The following is a 20,628-nucleotide window of genomic DNA, read 5'->3' as shown; positions in this document are numbered from 1 at the left end:
TTTAGCAAGATTGCTTAATATAAGATTAATATATAAAAATCACTTGCATTTCTATATATTAGGCACAAATACATACAAATACAATTTTTAAAAAGATGTTATTTATAATAGCAACAAAACATAAGATTAAATCATGAAATATATGCAGAATCTTTGTGGAGAAAAATTTTAAAACCTTTTGAAAAACCCAATATACAAAGTTAACACAGATACACCATGTTCAGGGATGGGAAGCCTCTATATCTCAGACTGATCTATAAATACAACGCACTTCCAATCAACATGTCAGAGGAACTTTTTGAGGAATGTGACACTATGATTCTAAAACTTACATGGAAGATTAAAGGGTCAAGAATAACCAAGAGGTACTTCCCTGGTGGTTCAGTGGTTAAGACTCCACACTCCCAATGCAGGGGGCCTGGGTTTAATCCCTGGTTGGGGAACTAGATCCTGCATGCATGCTGCAACTAATAAGAGTCCACACACCACAGCTAAGAAGTCCGCATGCCGCAACTAAGAAGCCCGCATGCCACAACTAAAGATCTCACATGCTGTAACGAAGATCCTGCATGCCGCAACTAAGACCCGGCACAGCCTAAATAAATATTTTTTTAAAACATTAAAAAAGAGAGAGAGAATAGGGCTTCCCTGGTGGCGCAATGGTTGAGAGTCCGCCTGCCGATGAAGGGGACATGGGTTTGTGCCCCGGTCCGGGAAGATCCCACATGCCGCGGAGTGGCTGGGCCCGTGAGCCATGGCCGCTGAGCCTGCGCGTCCGGAGCCTGTGCTCTGCAACGGGAGAGGCCACAACAGTGAGAGGCCCACGTACCTCAAAAAAAAAAAAAAAAAAAAAAGAGAGAGAGAGAATAACCAAGATTTTCCTGAAGAAAATAAGGTGTTTTGGGCGGGTGGTAAGGGGGCAGAGGTGTAATCAACCAATGATATACAATATAGAACCCAGAAACAGGCTCATGTGTATATGGAAATCTGATACATGACAGAGGTGACATTGTCGATCAATGAGAAAAGAGTGCTGGGATAACTGATTATCCAAGTGGGAAAAAAACTGGATCCCTACCTTACATCATACACAAAAATAAATTCTAGATGAATGAGGATACAAATATAAAAGGAAAAACTTACGGCTTTTAGAGGAAATATAAAAGTTATTTTTTTAAATGGAGGTATAACTGACAGAAAAATTTTAAAACATTTATAACCTTGGGTAGAAAATGCTTTTTAAAAAGATACAAAACCCATTTAAGAAAATTATTTGTATATTTAGCACATTAAAATAAAGAACTATGCACTGAAAACATCATTAAGTGAAAAAGCAAGTGACAAATGGGGAGAAGATATTTACCGTACACATACCCAACTGAGAATGAATATCCAGGATGTATAAAAAATGCTTACAAATGAATAAGAAATAACTACCAAATAGAAAATGGTTAACAGGTATTTCATAGAGAGGACACATGTATAGCCAATCTATCTAAGTAGAAATCAGGGGGAATCACAACCACAAGATATCATTTTATGCCAACCAGACTGGTAAACATTAAAAGTTTGACAATACCAAGAATTAGTGGGGATATAAAGCTATGTAAATTGGCCCAATCTCTCTGGAAAACTTTTCAGCATTATCGGGGAAACTTGACAACAACAACTCAAGAATTCTACTAAGTGTAGTCCCTAAAGAAACTCTTCCATATGAACATAAGGAACGTATACAAAAATGTTTAAAGCAGCATTGCTTGTAATAGCAAAAAGCTGGAGATAGTGCAAATGTCTTTTGACTCAGATATGGATAAATAAATTGTGGCATATAGCTACAATGAAATACTATACAGCAGTGACAATTAATGAACCACAATCATACCCATCAACACTGAAAATTCTCTCTTTAATCCTTTACAAAATAATGTACTTTCATAATATTGGCTTTTGCTTTCAGAGTCTCGGAGCAGTTTTTGTGCCTCACTATTTTTAAGTATTTCAAGTTGTGATAGCGCAAGTTGGTGATGGAAAACAGGCTCTGAGTCACTGGTGGAGGGAGGGGCTTCATTTTGAGTCATGCCTAGGACTCTTATAAAATAATAAATTGCACTGGGCACAAATCCACAATGTCAGGTACTTCTCAGATTTTCCAGGGGCCACTTCCTCCTATCTTCAATTTTCCCACAACTACAGTTCTACCTCTTAACGTCTTCAGGTGTTTAATAAGAAGCAGAACGTTCCTGTGGTGGTCCCTGAAACTAAGTTCCCCAGGACTGGCCAATCTTTGAGGATAACAACAATCTGGACCGCCCAGCTCTCACCCCGTTCGTCTCCCAAATTCTCGAAGACCTTGACCACGACAGATTGGGCAGGTTTCCATTTCAATTCTCCTTCGCTCTCTGACCAAAACTCTCATGTATGCGAAGCCCTCATCACCCTCTGAGAGTCTGCGCAACTTGGGACTTCGAGCCAAGACATCCTCAAGCGACCAGATTTCAGCAAAACCTACGAACACAGTCAAATACAAGTGTCAAGCGATTTATTGTGTTGTATTTCCTACCCACACGGTCGCCGCCAGAGGAGCAGCCCTGTGTCGCCTCATCTACGCCTCGCCATGACGTCACACAGGGCGCCGGGAAATGGCCGCCGGGCTCCTACGTCATTCGGTCGCGCAGAGTTGGCCGTAGCTGTACAGTGGTTGGGGGGAGGCGAGAAGTGGGGGAGCTGGGGCAAAGATCATGCAGAACAGCGAGAGGTTTCCTGGGCAGCAGAGGCCGCTGGGCTGGCGATGAAAGAAGTAGGGCAGATGCAAAATCTGGAGAGCGAGGCGGCCGGACGGTCAGTCAGCACCCAGACTGGCAGCATGACCGGTGAGTGCCCCGACTCCTCCCGCCACTCGCCTTTCGCTCTCCTCTGTGCGACTCCCGCCGTTTCACTCTGGGTTCCCTGCCTGGCCGTCTTCGCCTGCGTTTCTGCTCCTGGGTGTCCCATCCCCGACCTGGGCGCGTCCCCACGTCGGTCACCGGAATCCCTTGGCCCGGCTGCGCTGGCTTTTGAAGTTGCGCTCACTACTCCCCTTTACTTTTTCCTCCCAGGACCTGGAGCTGGGATCGACGAGCCTGCAAATTCCCCAAACTGTGTTTTTTATTCGATTTCAAAATTAACCGCACGCGACGCTTTCCTATATTTCAACTGCTTTTCCTTCTAAGGTCACTGTATTTTTAGGTCTGGGTTCTAACCACGGCCTTTGTTGCAACGCTTCATCACAGTCCAAAGTAAAGGTTGCTCCATGATGATCTCAGATGCAAGGACTTTTCATAACTTCTTTGGGATTGTTCCCATAGCTACGTGTATCAGCTGTACTATTTTTTTCTGCTGGGTGAAAGAGGGCCCAACTTTGGAAAGTGCTGGAAGACGTTGCCGGCAAGGAGGTTGAAATCAGCCTCCTGATAAGAAAGTGCTTTGATTCTCTTGCACACGAATCCTTTTTCTCTGCCTCCTGCTAAAACAGCTGAGCTAAGGCTGCAGCACCCAAGTGGCATTGAGCTTAGTTCTTATTTTCATCATTAGTAAAATGTTAAAGTGTTTGCCCTCTCTTTTGCAGGTGAAATACCAAGGCTTTCTAAAGTCAACCTTTTCACTCTGCTCAGTCTCTGGATGGAGCTCTTCCCAGCAGTCAAAAATCAAAGACAAAAGTCTCAGGTATAATTTGTTTCCTTGGACAGTTTTTCCCCTTAGACAAGTGGTGGTCTAAAATTTGATTTTATTGCTCTAGTTTCGGTCACACTTAAACTCAACAAGCCTTCAAATTTGCAAAATACCTTCATGGTTTAGTGTGATACTTGTAATTCATAGCTGTGATAGTTTCTCTTTCCAGTCTAAAAGTAGAATACGTAGTTCCCCTCTCAGACTGCCATCTGTATTTTCTTTGGTCAGGTGTCTATTAAGGTCTTTGGCCCATTTTTTAATCAGGTTGTGTTTTCTTACTGTTGAGTTTTAAGAGTTCTTTATATATTTTGGAGAACAGTCTTTTATCAGATGTGTCTTTTATGAATATTTTCTCCTAGTCTGTGACTTGTCTTCTCATTCTCCTGACATTGTCCTTTGCAGAGAAGTTTTTAATTTTAAAGAAGTCCAGCTTATCATTGATTTCTTTCATGCATCATGCCTTTCGTGTTGTAATTAAAAAGTAATCGCCATACTTAAGATCACCTAGGTTTTCTCCTATGGTTATCTTCTAGGAGTGTTATAGTTTTGTATTTTACATTTAGGTCTATGACGCATTTTGAGTTAATTTTTGTGAAGGGTGTAAGGTCTGTGTGTAGATAGGGAATTCACTTTTCAGGATACAATGATATCTCTTGGAGTAGTTTTCTCCCAATACCTATGTAAAATGTTTTATAAATAATAAAACATTATTTAAAATGTTATGCATTTTTATTCCCTATTTTTAAACCACTCCCTTAACCCCCACCCTGGCTCCACATATTATTAATGGCTTTGAGAAAGTTCTTCATTTTCTTCATGGATTTTGAAGTCCTTTATTCTTCCTAGTTATTAACAGCTTAGTATTATTTTATGAAAGTAGAAGACTTCTAAGCTGTTGGGTTTTTTTTTTTTTTTTTTTGGTTTGGTTTGGTTTTTGCTGATGAAATTTCTCTTGAAGAGACAGATTAGAAGCAAATGTTTAGAGATTTAAGCCTTTTAAAAGTGCATTTAAAAAGCTGGGCTTGGGCTTCCCTGATGGCGCAGTGGTTGAGAGTCCGCCTGCCGGTGCAGGGGACGCGGGTTTGTGCCCCGGTCCGGGAGGATCCCACGTGCCGCAGAGCGGCTGGGCCCGTGAGCCATGCGGGCTGGGCCCGCAGAGCCCGCTGGGCCTGCGCGTCCGGAGCCTGTGCTCCGCAATGGGAGGGGCCACGGCAGTGAGAGGCCCGCGTACCACAAAAAAAAAAAAAAAAAAAAAGCTGGGCTTTGCAGTGGAGTGTTATTCAACCACGGGAAAGAAAGACATCCTGCCATTTGCAGCACTGTAAATGGACCTTGAGCACATTATGCTAAATGAGATAAGTCAGACAGAGAAAGACAAGTACTGTATGATCTCACTTATATGTAGAATCTAGAAAAGCCAAACTCAGAGAGAGTAAAATGCTGGTTACCATGAGCTGCGGCGGGGGGGACAGGGACAGATGTTGTTTAAGGGTAAAAACTTAGGAGTAGTAAGTAAGCCCTGGAGGTCTAATGCACAGTGAAGTGAATGTAGAAAACTATATTGTATTATAATCATCAAACATGCTAAGAGATAGAGGTGCTAATTATTATTATTGTTATTATTTTATTTATTTATTTTTTTGGCTGCACCGGATCTTAGTTGCGGCATGCGGACTTGCTGGTTGTGGCATGCGAACTCTTAGTTGCGGCATGTGGGATCTAGTTCCCTGACCAGGGATTGAACCTGGGTCCCCTGCATTGAGAGCGTGGAGTCTTACCCACTGGACCACCAGCGAAGTCCCTAGAGGTGCTAATTATCGCTACAATGGCAATCATATTACAATATATAAATATCAAATTAATGTATTATACACCTTAATTTTGCACAATGTTATATGTCAAGTATATTTCAGTTAAAAATAAATTAATTAGGGCTTCCCTGGTGGCGCAGTGGTTGAGAGTCTGCCTGCCGATGCAGGGGACACGGGTTCGTGCCCCGGTCCGCGAAGATCCCACATGCCGCGGAGCGGCTGGGCCCGTGAGCCATGGCCGCTGAGCCTGCGCATCCGGAGCCTGTGCTCCGCAACGGGAGAGGCCACAACAGTGAGAGGCCCACATACCGCAAAAAGAAAAAAGGGCCGCGGCATATGGGATCCTCCCGGACCGGGGCACGAACCCGTATCCCCTGCATCGGCAGGCGGACTCTTAACCACTGCGCCACCAGGGAGGCCCCCAAATTGAGTAATTTTTAAGAACCTTTTTTAGTATCAAGATTTGGTCTCATTTTAATACACACACACACACACACACACACACACACACACACACACACACACACACACACACACACACACACACACACACACACACACACACACACACACACACACACACACACACACACACACACACCAAGAATACATCCTGTTCTTTTTCAGCAGAGAGGCACATGAAATTAAATAAATAATTCCACTATTAATTGCACATGATGTTGATTAAGATCTTTTTCCTATTAAGAGAAGAAAAATGTTCTTTAAGTAATAAATTTGTTTCACTTAAATTATTTATCCTGCTTTTGCTATACAAATTAAGTCACAGAAACTCTAAGATGCAATTTCACAAGCACTTGTATTGAAACATTGCTTTTGACACTTTACAAACCTTTGTCTTTTTAAAAATAAAATATTTTTATGTGTTATGAAAGTAATACATGTTTATTATTATTATTATTATTTTTGTGGTATGCGGGCCTCTCACTGTTGTGGCCTCTCCCGTTGCGGAGCACAGGCTCCGGATGCGCAGGCTCAGCGGCCATGGCCCACGGGCCCAGCCGCTCCATGGCATGTGGGATGTGGGATCTTCCCGGACCGGGGCACGAACCTGTGTCCCCTGCATCGGCAGGCAGACTCTCAACCACTGCGCCACCAGGGAAGCCCCATGTTTATTATTTATAAAATTGACAGAAGAAAAAAAAATCCCTCATAATTCCACCACCTAGAGACTACTAACATTTTCGTGTTGTTTCTCTATCTTTTTTCTCTATTTCCTTTACTCATTTGATATCATTTAATTCTGGATCCTGCCCTTTTCACTTAACATAGGAAAATCCTCATGCTGTAATACTATCATAAACACTGGAGTGGCAACTTAGTCTAATGCTTTGGGAGTAGCCAGTGGTTTCGCAGTTAGCTTGCCTGGGTTCAAATCCTGTCTCCATCTCTTACTAGTTGTGTAACCTTGCGTGAGTTACTTTACCTTTTTCTGTGTCATCTTCCTCATCTGTAAAATGGAGTGTTACTGGTGCATACTACATAGAACTTTTATTGAAAAATGAATGACTTAATATTTGTAAAGGTCTTAGATAGTGCTTGGCATATACTATGTACTTTATGTGTTTGTTATTTTTATTTTATTTTTAAATTCAGTTTATTTAAACTAAATTTTTTTTTAATTCACCAATTTCTCCTACCCCTACCCTTATCTTTGTCAACCACCATTCTGTTCTCTGTGTCTGTGAACTTGGGGGTTTTTGTTTGTTTGTTTTTAGATCCCACATATAAGACAGATCATATGGTATTTGTCTTTCTCTGTCTGACTTAACTTCACTTAGCATAATGCTCTTGAGATCCCTTTGTGTTGTTCGAGATGGCAAGATTTCATTGTTTTATGGCTAGATAATATTCCAATGTGTATGTATATATATGCCACAATTTCTTTATCCATCCATCTGTTGATGGACACTTAGGTTGTTTTCATATTTTGGCTTTTGTAAGTAAATGATGCTTCAGTGAACATTGGGAGTGCATATGTCTCAAGTCAGTGTTTTCATCTTTGGATAAATAGCCAGAAGTGAAATTGCTGGATCATATTGTAGTTCTATTTTTAATTTTTAGAGGACCCTCCATACTGTTCTCCATAGTGGCTGCACCAACTTACACTCTCACCAACAGTGCCTGACAGCTCCCTTTTCAGCACACCCTAACCCCAACACTTGTTACTTCTAGTCTTTTTGATAATAGCCATTCTGACAGGTGTGAGGTGGTATCTCACTGTGGTTCTGATTTGCATTTCCCTGATGATTAATGATGTAGAGTATCTTTTTGTGTACCTGTTGGCCATCTGTATATCTTCTTTGGAAAAATGTCTATTCAGGTCTTCTGCCCATTTTTTAATTGGATTTGTTGGTTTTTTGCTATTGAGTTGTATGAGTTCTTTATATATTTGGGATATTAGCCTTTTGTCAGATATGTGATTTGCAAATATTTTCTCCCATTCAGTAGGTTGCCTTTTCGTTTTCTTGATGGCTTCTTTTGCTGTGCAGAAGCTTTTTAGTTTGTTGTATTCCCAGTTGTTTATTTTTGCTTTTGTTGCTTTTGCTCTTGGTGTCAAATTCAAAAAATTGCCAAAATCTATGTCAAGGAGCTTACCACCTGTTTTCTTCTAGGAATTTTATGGTTTTTATTATCATTTTATTGTCCTCTTAATGATTGCATAACAGTCCATTGTAGCAATGTAACATGTTTATTCCCTTATTATTGGACATTTAAAGTGTCTGTAATTTTTACCAGCCTTATGGAATTATTAACTTCAACCACTTCAGAATATAACTACTATCTGAGTTTTCTATGTTGTCAAATATTTACAGTGTATGAATGTGCCTTGAGGATTGTCCAGCAAGTTATATATTGAGTATAAAGGGTAAGAATTTTTAATAATCCAGTCTAAAACTAGATAAATGAGTAGGAGAGAAACTATTTATGAGACTTCTGAGGAAAAAAAAATGTAAGTACTTAAAAGTTTTGAAATAGAAATCAAGTACTGTTGAACATGGCTGTCATTTAAAAATAGTTCTCTCTCCTACTGGTTTATAGTTTTAAATTTCAGTTAAGTAAGACTTACCTAAATTGCCTGAATGTTACTTTAGTAAGAATTAGAATAACTGCATTGTTCCCTCATATTTCTCTGTACATCACATATTTGTCTTTCTCTCCCAGCTCTTCCCATTGTGTCCTCTGGTGTTGTATCTTATCTTTATGCTAAAAGACCTCACATACTTTTCCAGAACAGAAGTAATATAGGATAACAGTGAAGACAATGGATTTGGGGCTCAGATCCTTGCTTACCCATTTATTAGTTATGTAACCATGGTTGAGATATTTAATCTCTATCCACAGTTTCTTCATCTGCAAAATGGGAATAATCATAGCTACTTTTGTAAAGTTGTAAAGATTACATGAGGTAATTTAGGGCCTGATACATGGCCAACACTCAGTAAATGTTAGGTATTATTATTATTATCATACATATAATCAGCATCACCACTACTACCATCCACACCCCCATAATTACATTACCAACATAATTACTTCCTCCACTTCCTGTTCTACTTGAACAGAAACCTCATTCCCAGAACATGGCTTTTCTTGTAAATTTCTTAGAGGTTACTCCTTTTCTAGCATCCAGCCCTTGTTTCAGAAAACTAAGAGGTCAGCATACACCGAGTTTGTCATTCCCACTTTCAAACTTTCTTTGATTTATTGCGTATCCCACCTACTTTGGGGCTCACAGGATTCTGTTATTTCATTCTGTCATCTACTTACCTCATAATCACTTTCCTGTGTCCGTAAATCATAAGCTCTGTAAGAGCTGCATCCTGAGCAACTGGGTTTATGGCTGGCACATAGAAAGGGTTCAATAAATATTTGTTGAATTAATAAATGAAAAATAAATCTGCTAAGAAAATTTGTGTTCAAAAACTGGTTGCATGGATGGATGGATGGATGAACAAATTTATCCCCTGGTTCAAAACTTTCTACTTCAAGTTTTACTTTTAGAGGAGACTTATGGACATTCCTATATTAGTGTCAACAAAGCTCATGGCTTAAAACAACACAAATGTATATTCTTACAGTTCTATAGGTCAGAAGTCTAAAATGGGTCTCACTAGACTAAAATCAAAATGGTGCCAGGGCTGCATTCCTTCTATAGACTCTCAAGGAGAATCTGTTTCCTTGCCTTTTCCAGCTTCTAGAAGCTGCCCACATTCCTTAGCTTGTGAACCTCTTCTTCCACCTTCAATGCCAGCAATGGTGAGAGGAGGCTTTTTCATGTTGCATCCCTCTAGCACTGACTCTCCTGCCTCCCTCTTTCACTTATAGGACCCTTGTGATTACAATGGTAGTGTGATTACATTGCCCAGATAATCCAGGACAACCTCCCCATCTCAAGATGATTAGCAACTTTAATTCCGTATGCAACCTTGCCATGTAATATAACATAGCCACAGGCTCCAGGGATTGGGACCGGGAGGTCTTTGGGGGACCATTATTCTGCCTACCACAATCCATAGTTCATATCCTTGCTACATAGTTCTTCACCTTCCCAATGCCAGGTAATTTACCTCTATTCCCCTTTAGTCCTTCTTAGCCATGGCCACACGAGGACTTTTCCATTGCTCAAAACTGCCCCAACTCTGAAACCTTAAACTACAGAATTTTATTTTCAGTTCTTCTGTATTTTAGAAAAGTATTCAGGGGCCAGATTATAAAAGCCTTATTTACTAGGTTGAGTAGTCTGAACTTGAACCTGAACAAAGCAGGAAGTCAATACAGAGTTTCATCGAGGAAAAAAATAAATGGCCACAGCCAAAGAAACCAGTCTTTAAATAGGAAATATTGAATTAATCACATCTTATGTACTAATCGTTTTTTCCCCCCTTAATCTGCGTTTAATTAGGAAAGGGAGGAAGGAAAGCATGGACCCTTCGGAGATAATGAAGAGATGGCAAGAGTATCTACTGACAAAAAACAGGTGAATTTTTATGATTTAAAAAAAGACATAGGCTCATAATAACAAAGCAAAAGGAATGGTATAAAGTAGAATAAAAGTCTCTTTTATACTCAAGTTCCCCATTCCCACTTCCAAGAGAGTTTTTGTATCCTCTTTTAAAAATCATACATTTGCAAGACTATACATGTCTCTCCAAAGGTTGGGGGTGGTGAGGGAGAACAGATGGGATTATGTATTCTGTAATATGTTCCTACATCTTGCTCTTTCTTAAAATTTTTCAAATTTAACTCTTCTCACCTTCCCATATTAGTTTACATAGATGTGTTGAGAAACACTCTTCATGTTCTTTCAAACTCCAACACATCCTGCCGGTCTTGCCAAGAATGCAAGGCCCTAACTGTTCTTTACCTAGGCCATTTCTCAAGAGTTGTGTTTGCCACAAGCAACCTTGAGGGTTGAGATAATGTCTCCCTCTGGGACACAGAGCAGGTTTGCTCACTATTTGCAATAAAACACAACAGATTCCTGAGCTCAGTGTTCCTCTCCTGTAACACAACCCGCTTCATGTCCAGGAATCCATATGGACCCATCTGCATGACCCCTTGTGGGACTTGGGGGCAAGGGACCCATCACAAACATGATGCTCACATGGCTTGCTGTGCTGTGAACCATAAAGTCCTTTGTTTCTGACCCAGGAGTTTCATGTCTTCTGCTAGCATCCATGAAACAGTAACAGGCTAATTTACTAGCTTGTAAGTAGGGTAAAATCAAAGCCCAAACCTGGCAAGATGAACCTTGTTCTTTTTAATATTGCATAGTATTTCCTTGCTATTTTAATCTTTTGAGTTTTCCAGAGAGATTCTGATTCATTGGGTGTGAAGTGGAGACATGTATATTTTGAAAAAAGTTACCTTGATGATTCTGATGTACATTCCTGGAGATTTCCTGATTATTTCTGAGAGTGAGTCTCTAAAATGCCCAACAAGAATATAGAAATAATTTATTTTAGAATAGTTAGATGTTTTTCTTTTTTTTTTTTTTTTTTTTGCGGTACGCGGGCCTCTCACTGCTGTGGCCTCTCCCGTTGCGGAGCACAGGCTCCGGACGCGCAGGCTCAGTGGCCATGTCTCACGGGCCCAGCCGCTCTGCGGCACACGGGATCCTCCCGGACCGGGGCACGAACCCGTGTCCCCTGCATCGGCAGGCGGACTCTCAACCACCGCGCCACCAGGGAAGCCCCTAGTTAGATGTTTTTAATGATAAGAAAGGCAAAAGGGAAAAGAGTCGTGAATTGCCATTTAAGTAAATGTACTAGTTCATTTACAAAGCAGACTGTCCTCTTTTGCCTATGTTTTAACGTAAAACTCTGTGACTAGGATTACTTAGACACTTGCCAAGATGTTAGTGAAGTGAAGCAAAATCAGGATCCAGAACAGTGATTCACTGCAAAGATTCAGTCTTCTGGGAGTTGGAGTAAGTGGAAGTATCGAAATGGAATGCAACTTAGGCTTTTATTGGTTTTGTTTTGTTTTCAGTTTGGGATGGAAAAATCTTGGTCTCAAACTTGATATTTTGGCCTTAACTAGAAACAAAATGGAAAAAAAAACCCACGATATTTTCTGAAGTGAAAAGGACTCTAGACAAAAGTGATAAACTTGGCCTAAAAGATTGTTCCAATAAAAAAATAAATTGTTGAGTATGTTTCCCATTTTTTAGGAATAATTTTTTTTTAAGTCTTTTGTGGTCAGGGTTTCTGGCTTTATTTCTGTCTGCATAACTACTTAGAAAATCTAAAGCTAAAATCATTTAATTGCAGCCATTTCCATTGGTCACAATTGGTTCATTTAAATAAAATGAGCTCTAGTCTACTGAGATCTTTTGATAAGGCCTCATCAGTGGTAATTTTTTAAAAAGCTTGCTGGAAGTATTTAGAAGTAGATACTAACATATACTTTATGTTTGAGGAACATAAAGCTCTTAAGAAATTTGGGGATAGGGAGGGGAAAGGAGTCAAGGTAAATTTAAGGCTTATTTTAAAAGCCAGTATAGACAGGTCTTTCATATTTAATCTATGTTTTTGGACATATATTTTGTAAGGGAAAGATTTTTATATTCCTTTTAAATGTCCAGAATGTTTAGGAGATGGTTGATTACCTCTGAAAGGGAATTCTATGAAATCTTCTCTGTTCCTTCACATTTCACAAAGTATCGTTCTCTATAGTTTCAAAAATTTATACTCATAATTGAAACCGAAACTTGACTATTTTAGTAAATACAGCTTTGGTCTGATCTTTAAAGTGATTTAAAATGTGTCCTATTGGGAATAACTGTAGAGTAAAATCCCTTTGAAAGGGATTAGGGAATAATGGACACTCTGTTCTCAGCCCAAGTCCCCCTCATATTGTAAAATCCCTTATGAACCCAAGGATTAGGTTTACATTCCTTACTTCAGGATCTTTTGCTGTGAAAACAGCATAGACTGTTTTGTGGCTTATGTAGAACTGATTTTTAACTTTAGTCTATTTTATCTGATATTAATATTGTTACAGCAGCTTATTTGATTAGTATCTGTATAAATTAGGACACTTTAGGTTTAAAGTAACCACTCTTTAGAACTCCAGCCAGTGCTCAGCCTCTGGGGCTTAAAGCAGTCAACCCAGTCCCTTACTGTGGGTGGGAAACTGCTGAGATAGCTGCAGTTTACTGCTTTTGCTTTGAGTTCTGTCTTCCTTTCTAACACCTGAGGGTTATGTCTTCCTTTCTTTTGAGCTTGACTATTCATTTTAAAACATTTTTAAAATTATAAATAATCTATATATTTGTAGGAGGTGGGTCCTACCACATTAGTCTAGACTGCCATAGTCCTAAAAATTGTTAGAGTCAATTTTTAGAAAGAAGTTGAGAATTACCTTTATTTTAGTCAGTATTTAAAATATTTTAAAATTTAGTAGATGTAAGCTATTGTATATAGGATGGATAAACAAGGTCCCTGTATATCACAGAGAACTATATTCAATATCCTATCATAAACCATAATGGAAAAGAATATTTAAAAAAATGAATGTATATATATGTATGGCTGAATCACTTTGCTTTACAGCAGTAATTAACACACCATTGTAAATCAACTATACTTCAATAAAAAAATGTTTTTTTGAAAACTTAATATGACCTCTGATTTAGTTCTGCCTTTTACCATCTATGGGTCTTTCGGAAAATCATGTAAACTCTGGCCTTCACTTATCCATGTGTAAAATCACAGGGTTTTCCCTTGTAAAATCACAAGTTTTTCCTTATTATCTAGAAGCTTAATACTAAGTAGTCTTAGACTAGATTAAGAAACAAGTCAAATCGACTTCATTATTGCCCTTTACTAGGTTAAAATGTATTCATTTTTTACTAGGGTAAATTTATGATAATTAAATGCATAATTGTTTGGTTAATAAAGCCTAGATTTAGAAAATTTCTGGTAGCAAGTCAACATTAAACTTTCAGAAAAATTTTTGGACCTAATGAGAAATGTGCTTTTGTTCAAACTGTTCAGATGAAGAACTAAACAAAACTTTCATTTTATTAATAAATCAAGTATAATCCATGATACGATCATTAGATATTATAACTAATCACATAAATTATAAAATAAATTATTATTTTGTATCTTAATGTAGGTGAAGAGAACTGGTCTTGTGGTGGTGAAAAACATGAAAATTGTTGGTCTCCACTGTTCAAGTGAAGATTTACATGCTGGGAAAATCGCTCTGATAAAACATGGGTCAAGGTTGAAAAACTGTGATCTTTATTTTTCCAGAAAACCATGTTCTGCTTGTTTGAAAATGATTGTAAATGGTAAGTGCAGATAAGGCTTTGTTGGAGATTAATAGCATTTATCTGAGAACCAATCAAATGGGAACAAATTGCCTAAATGCCACAGAGATAATTTAGAAATATAAATATATATCTGAAGACAGTTTGATGTACTGTAAGAAGAAGAGTCAGAAAACATGGATCCTGGTCTCAGCTCTGTCACTAACTAGTTAGATGACCCTCAGTGTATTGGTAGATTTAATACTAGCTGCTATAACAAATAAACCTCAACATTTCAGTGGCTTAATACACTAGACACTTATCACCCGTGTAATAGTCCAATGCAAGTGTTGCTGAACAGCAGCTCTTCTCCATGTGGTTGATCCGTGGGCCTAGGCATCTTCTGTCTTGTTGCTACTGTCATCCTTCTGGCCTCCTCTGCATCTAGAGACAGAGAGTAGAGAAGGCATACCTGCTTCTTAAAAACCCTGGCCTGGAAGTCACAGACATCATTTCTGTTCACATCCATTGTGGGAACTGTAGTTTCTGGCTGGGCGGCTGCCTCCCAGTGACTCTTCTATCCTTTGGAAGGAGGAGAACACAGTATTAACACACAGCTATCTATCTCTGCCACTCTGGGCTACTCACTAATCCTCTTGGTGATTATGATTCTATTTTGCACCCAGGTAAGTATTCAGACCACTTTCCTATTTAAAAAATAGTATATCTTTTACATAGGCACTGTGATGACTGTGATTTATAATATGAATTATATACTTAGTCTTCATTCCATTCTGGACACAGAGCAACTAAAATCTTTTGAATTTCCGGAGTGTTAAGAATGAGAAAGGTGTCTTGTTATTCATAACAAGTCCCTTTCCACCATTACTGAGTTTACGTTAATGAGGTAACTTTTGCGAATCCCCTACGGATGGGGCCTGGTTGCCAGGGGAACCAGCCAGGTGACTAGAGGGTTGGAACTTGCAGCCTCACCCCCACCAGACCTCTAGGGAGGAGAACCGGGCTATAGTTTGAGTTCAAACACCAATGGCCAGTGACCTAATCAATCATGCCTATGTAATGAAGCTTCCTTAAAACCCAAAAGGACACAGTTCAGAGAGCTTCTGGGGAAAAAAAGGCTAATGTAGTTCCTAATCCTTTCCCTCAAGGTGTTATTTGGGGGCAAAAAGGGGCAAAAACCAATTTAATGTAATACATCATGTAATACCAAATGAGTAATAACAGCTGTAAATGATATATGAGCTCAGAGGAGTGACAGTGATCCCTGCAGGCTGGCATGTTATAAATAGCTGGGGCTTAAGCTGGACCTTTATGGGTCAGATGTAGAGGAGGAGGAACACATTCCTGGTCAGGAGGACAATGCATGCACATGCGGGGTCATCAAGTTGTGAGAAGCAGGGTTCTGGGGGTCAGTGTTCGGAGTGGAAAATTATTCTTGAAGAGAATAGTGGCAGAAGGATTATAATGATAGGTTGGGGCCTTAATGGAGAACTTTGAAAAACTGTCTGGCCTTTGGGCTCTATCTTATAGAACAGAGTTGCTAAATTTGCTTTGAGGGAGAGCTGTTTTTGCTTATATCAAAGTCTTAAGAGTAAGGATCAGATCGGTGATCAGGGCAGTTCCCTTAAGCTACAAGTAGAAGCATTTCCAGAAGAAATGGTCATGTGGCTAGGGTCTCCTGGCCTGCATCGAGTATTTCAAGCTGGTAAGTAGGTATCTATGATAAGTTATTAGATTCTGTAGTCTTTCCCCTGCAATTACGAATAGAGAAGGTAAGTGTGATTGTGGTGGTGGCATTTTTTTCTCCTTTTCCCATTGAAGAGTTTTGAGCAGGATGTAACATGATTATTATTTGTTGTTGTTATTGAATTAGAACATGGAAAGATAAAGAGGTTGAGAGCTTGATTAGTAGACTGTTGCATTAGATAAGGTGTAAAATTGGGTTCAGGTGGCGGCATCAATCTAGAAAGGAAAGAATGTGAAAGAACCAGACATTTGTCGACTGATCTCTTCTAGAGTCAAGAGAGAAGAATGAATAAAAGTCATGTTTTGCACTGAGTTGACTACACTTAAAGCACTCTTAATAGCCTCAGAGCCAAGAATTAGAAAAATGGAGGAGTACGAGTAAATTCACCATTGCTTGTGTCTTTGAGTTCAGACACTTAAACCTTGCAAGAGAGATAATGAAATGTGGAAAATCAGGAAGGACATGCAATGGAAATGCTTTTATGCTGGTATTAGAGCCATATATAAATAAAATTGCTATGTTTGATTAGGCTTATATGTTGCTTACTTCTCTTGGAAAGGGGCATGGTTTAACCCCATGCTCTAGCTAACTTATTTCAGTTATAATTACTGTTACCTCAGTTACAAAGCAAACATTTCTAAAGCCTAGTGGTTCTCAAAGTGTGGTCTGTGACCTCATGGTCCACAAGGTAAAACTATTTTCATAATAATACTACATTTATGCTAATAGTACTAAAAAATGTTGAGTAAAACTACTGTTGCAGTTGTATGAATCAAGGCAATAGTAGTCATTGTACTCTTACATAGCCACCTATTTGGAGTTAAAAAAAAAGGTGGAGGGTGTGGAGTTTCATGTAGGAATGTCATTGATGAAACAGTAAAAAAAAAAAAAAAAAAAAAAAAATCAATTTTATTAAACCCAACCCTTAGTACGCATCTTTTTAAGATTCTGTATGAGAAAACAGGAGGTGGACATAAAGCACTTTTGCTAGAAACCTAAGTATGAAGTTTGCCTTAAGGAAAACCGCTTATGCAATTGTTTGAGTCACAAACTGAATTATCCAATTTTTTTCATGGAACACCATGAACTAACAAACCATAGTTACTTAGACTTGGCTATTTGACAGACATTTTCTCAAAAATGAATGAAGTAAAACCGTCACTTTCAGGAAAACAACTGACAGCATTTATTGCCACTGATAAAATTTGAGCCTTCAAGTGAAAATTAGAATTGAAAAACTCCTGTCTACCATCATCATAAGCTTACAGCTTCCCACTGCTTAAAGACTCTTCTGATGAGATTGGTGGTTATATTAATGAATGAGTTTTGTTTTTTTTTTAAGTACTGTGAAATCAGTAAACTCTTGTTTTCCAAATGACCAGTGCATGATGCTAGAAAATCACACGTGAGTGAAAGAACCATTCTAAGTGTAAGACAGACCAGTGGACTTTAACATACCAGTACACAAAGTTTGTTGTGTGATTTCAGATTCCACACTGTAACTCACCTCTAAGAAACTATCCCTTCTCAAAATTTTATGTAGTGTTTAGAGTATTCATAATTATTTGAAATGGCTGTTAAAATACTCCTTTTTTAACTGCATATCATGTGAGGCTGGACACTTTTTATGTATACTTCAATGAAAAGCTAAGGCAAGAGGTTGAAAGCAGAAGCAGATTTGAGAACCCAACTATCTTCTATTCAGCCGGATAATAGAGATTTATATAAACTTTAGTGCCATTCTTCTCAACTGGTTTTTGTTGTTATTTTGGGAAATTGTTATTTTTTTATTGAACTATGTTATTTATATTAATTTATGATGGTTCTTATTGCTATTTTTAATGAATTAATATTTTAAAATTTTGCTTAAATTTTCTAATGCAGTAAATATCAGTAGATATAGTCCACATAAACAAAAACTCTTTGGGGTCCTCATCGATTTTTAAGAGTGTAACAGAGTCTGAGACCCAAAAATTTGAGAACCTTTGCTTGTAGCTTCTGCTACTAGTACATGAAAATACGTTTAAACATTGGTCATCCCCTCTTCTTGAATCAGGATTACTAGAAGCAACCAGAATGCTTAGGTGAAAGATTGATCATGACTGCTGGTTAGGAAATGAATTATGAGAACTCCAACAGAGGGAAAAAGAAACAGCCAGAGGAAACATTCTGATAGCTTTGAGGCCTTCAAGATTACTTTACAGCCCAAGGCACAGTAAGGGTCAGTAGTAGCAGGGAGTAGATAGAAATGTGTTTGTTTAACTCAAATTTTTTAGTTCATCTATATCTTTGAATGCAGAAAACGTGTGGGCCATCTGCCTGTTCACTTCTGTGCACAATTATCAAAAACGTAAATGCCTCTCCTAGCGGAAGTTACATGAGACACTAGCAAAGGGGTTTCTTTGTTGTACAATAGTAACTAATTGATGAACATTTATGTGCTTAGTTCTGTATAAGGCATCTCATCGTTCATTCTCAAACACAAATTTAAAACTTTTCATATTTGTTATCCAGTTTTGTTTTCTCTTTTGTAAATTGTTCATATATTTTGTCTCTCTTGGAGGCTTTATTCTTGTCAATTCATATGTGCTCTTAGTGGATTAAAATATTTGTATATCAAAGATTACTAACCTTTTCTCTGTTACATTGATTGAAAAACATTCCTTCTAGTTTGTTGTTTTGTCTTCAATTTTGTGGACTTAAAAACAATTAATATTGCTTCCTCTCCCCCCGCTTCCCTGCTGCCCTCACATTACAAATTCTTTGTGGACGTTTTGGATAACTGCATATTTTATTATGAGGAAGACTGTCATGTGTTAAACCATTCCTCTATTTTGGCCATTTAGATTTTTTCTTTTTTACTGTTTTAAACAATGCTGCACTAAACATATGCATGCATGAATTTTCTTTTGTCTTTATTTCAAATATTTTCTTAGAAGAGCTTCCCAGAGGAAGAGTTTAGAGTACAGGTACATTTTTCATGTGTGGATGAATTGTTTATTTCAGGTACAAAACTCTAGCCAGTATCAGTTATGTTATGGTATTTCTAAAAGCTGCCATTTGATTACTTGGAGGACTCTGGTATATAGTCCTAGCTCTGGGCTTTGGGACCACACTTAGCAAAGGTAGTGATTCCACAGATACCTTCCATGGGTTTTGTTGTCGGCAAACTTTTCCTATAAAGGGCCAGATGGTAAGTATTTTAGGCTTTGCAAGCCGTAGGGTATCCATACAGCTATTCAGTTCTCAACTCAGCTACACTCCATTGTAGTACAGAAACAGCCAGAGACAATGTCAAAGATTAGGTTTGTCTGTGTTTCCACAAATCTTTATAGGCACTGCAATTTGGGTTTTATATGATTTTCATGTCACAAAATAGTTTTCTTTTGATTTTCCAACTATTTAAAACTGTGAAATCCATTGTTGACCTGAAAGCTGTATAAAAATAGACAACAGGACAGATTTGGCCTGTGGCCATAGTTTGCCAGCACTTGGACTACATTATTGGTGACTTGGTAATAGACTTTTATTATATTGGGACCTTTGGACCTACTGCAGTGATATGGTGGATTTATCAAGAAAACCCTTAATTTCAGCATGCATCTGATAACTACCTTTCATATTTTGTATTTCAGCTGGAGTTAACCGAATTTCATATTGGCCTGCTGATCCAGAAATAAGCTTGCTTACTGAGGCTTCTAGTTCTGAAGATGCAAAGTTAGATGCCAAAGCAGTGGAAAGATTGAAGTCAAACAGTCGGGCCCATGTGTGTGTCTTACTTCAGCCTTTGGTGTGTTATATGGTGCAGTTTGTAGAGGAGACCTCTTACAAATGTGACTTTATTCAAAAAATTTCAAAAACATTGCCGGACACTACCATTGACTTTTATTCTGAATGTAAACAAGAAAGAATAAAAGAATATGAAATGATATTTTTGGTTTCCAGAGAAGAAATGCATAAGCAAATACTGATGACTATAGGTTTGGAGAACCTGTGTGAAAATCCGTACTTTAGCAACCTAAGACAAAACATGAAAGACCTTATCCTGCTTTTGGCCACAGTAGCTTCCAGTGTGCCCAACTTTAAACACTACGGATTTTATTGTAGCAATACCGAACAGATTAATGAAATTCACAATCAGAGTTTGCCGCAAGAAATTGCAAGGCACTGCATGATTCAGGCCAGGTTATTGGCATATCGAACTGGTGAGTTATACGCTTAGTTCATAAATCGGGGCTGCTTGGGTCGTATTTGTCTCAGAAGTAAAGTGGTGTTCATCTCATCTATGGTAGCGTTTATTGACTCGTAGATACTAAGGTTTTGTTGGTCATACAAATAAAGAGAAGTTAGTGAGACCCTTGAGTAGACAACTCTTAGTTTTAGGATTTCTTGTGGCCTATATCAGGTGCTACATTTATAAATCAGAATCTGATTAGGCCCTTTCTGCTTCTTGCTTTTATCATTTCACAGTTGAATGAGCCCTCCACTAGAGATAGGACAAAAAGAGAGGGGAGAGAGAACCAGAATTATTCATTTTTTTCTTAACTCTTCAGTACTCT

At 38.5% G+C, this 20,628-nt stretch overlaps 1 protein-coding gene across 1 annotated transcript in view; it reads left to right on the top strand.

The window, feature by feature from the left end:
• The first annotated feature begins 2,659 nt into the window (after nucleotides 1-2,659).
• CDADC1 (cytidine and dCMP deaminase domain containing 1) overlaps nucleotides 2,660-20,628 on the top strand; it is a 43,823-nt gene continuing 25,854 nt past the window's right edge. Inside the window, exons 1-5 of the mRNA XM_060079576.1 lie at nucleotides 2,660-2,870; nucleotides 3,605-3,702; nucleotides 10,444-10,518; nucleotides 14,166-14,343; nucleotides 19,705-20,274. Coding sequence (XP_059935559.1) covers nucleotides 2,789-2,870; nucleotides 3,605-3,702; nucleotides 10,444-10,518; nucleotides 14,166-14,343; nucleotides 19,705-20,274 — 1,003 coding nt within the window. The 5' untranslated portion in view covers nucleotides 2,660-2,788. The remainder of the gene's footprint in view (nucleotides 2,871-3,604; nucleotides 3,703-10,443; nucleotides 10,519-14,165; nucleotides 14,344-19,704; nucleotides 20,275-20,628) is intronic.

This window comes from Mesoplodon densirostris, chromosome 17 (genome assembly GCF_025265405.1).
Source record: "Mesoplodon densirostris isolate mMesDen1 chromosome 17, mMesDen1 primary haplotype, whole genome shotgun sequence".
Taxonomy (NCBI): domain Eukaryota; kingdom Metazoa; phylum Chordata; class Mammalia; order Artiodactyla; family Ziphiidae; genus Mesoplodon; species Mesoplodon densirostris.
This window is presented reverse-complemented; position numbering and strand designations above follow the sequence as displayed.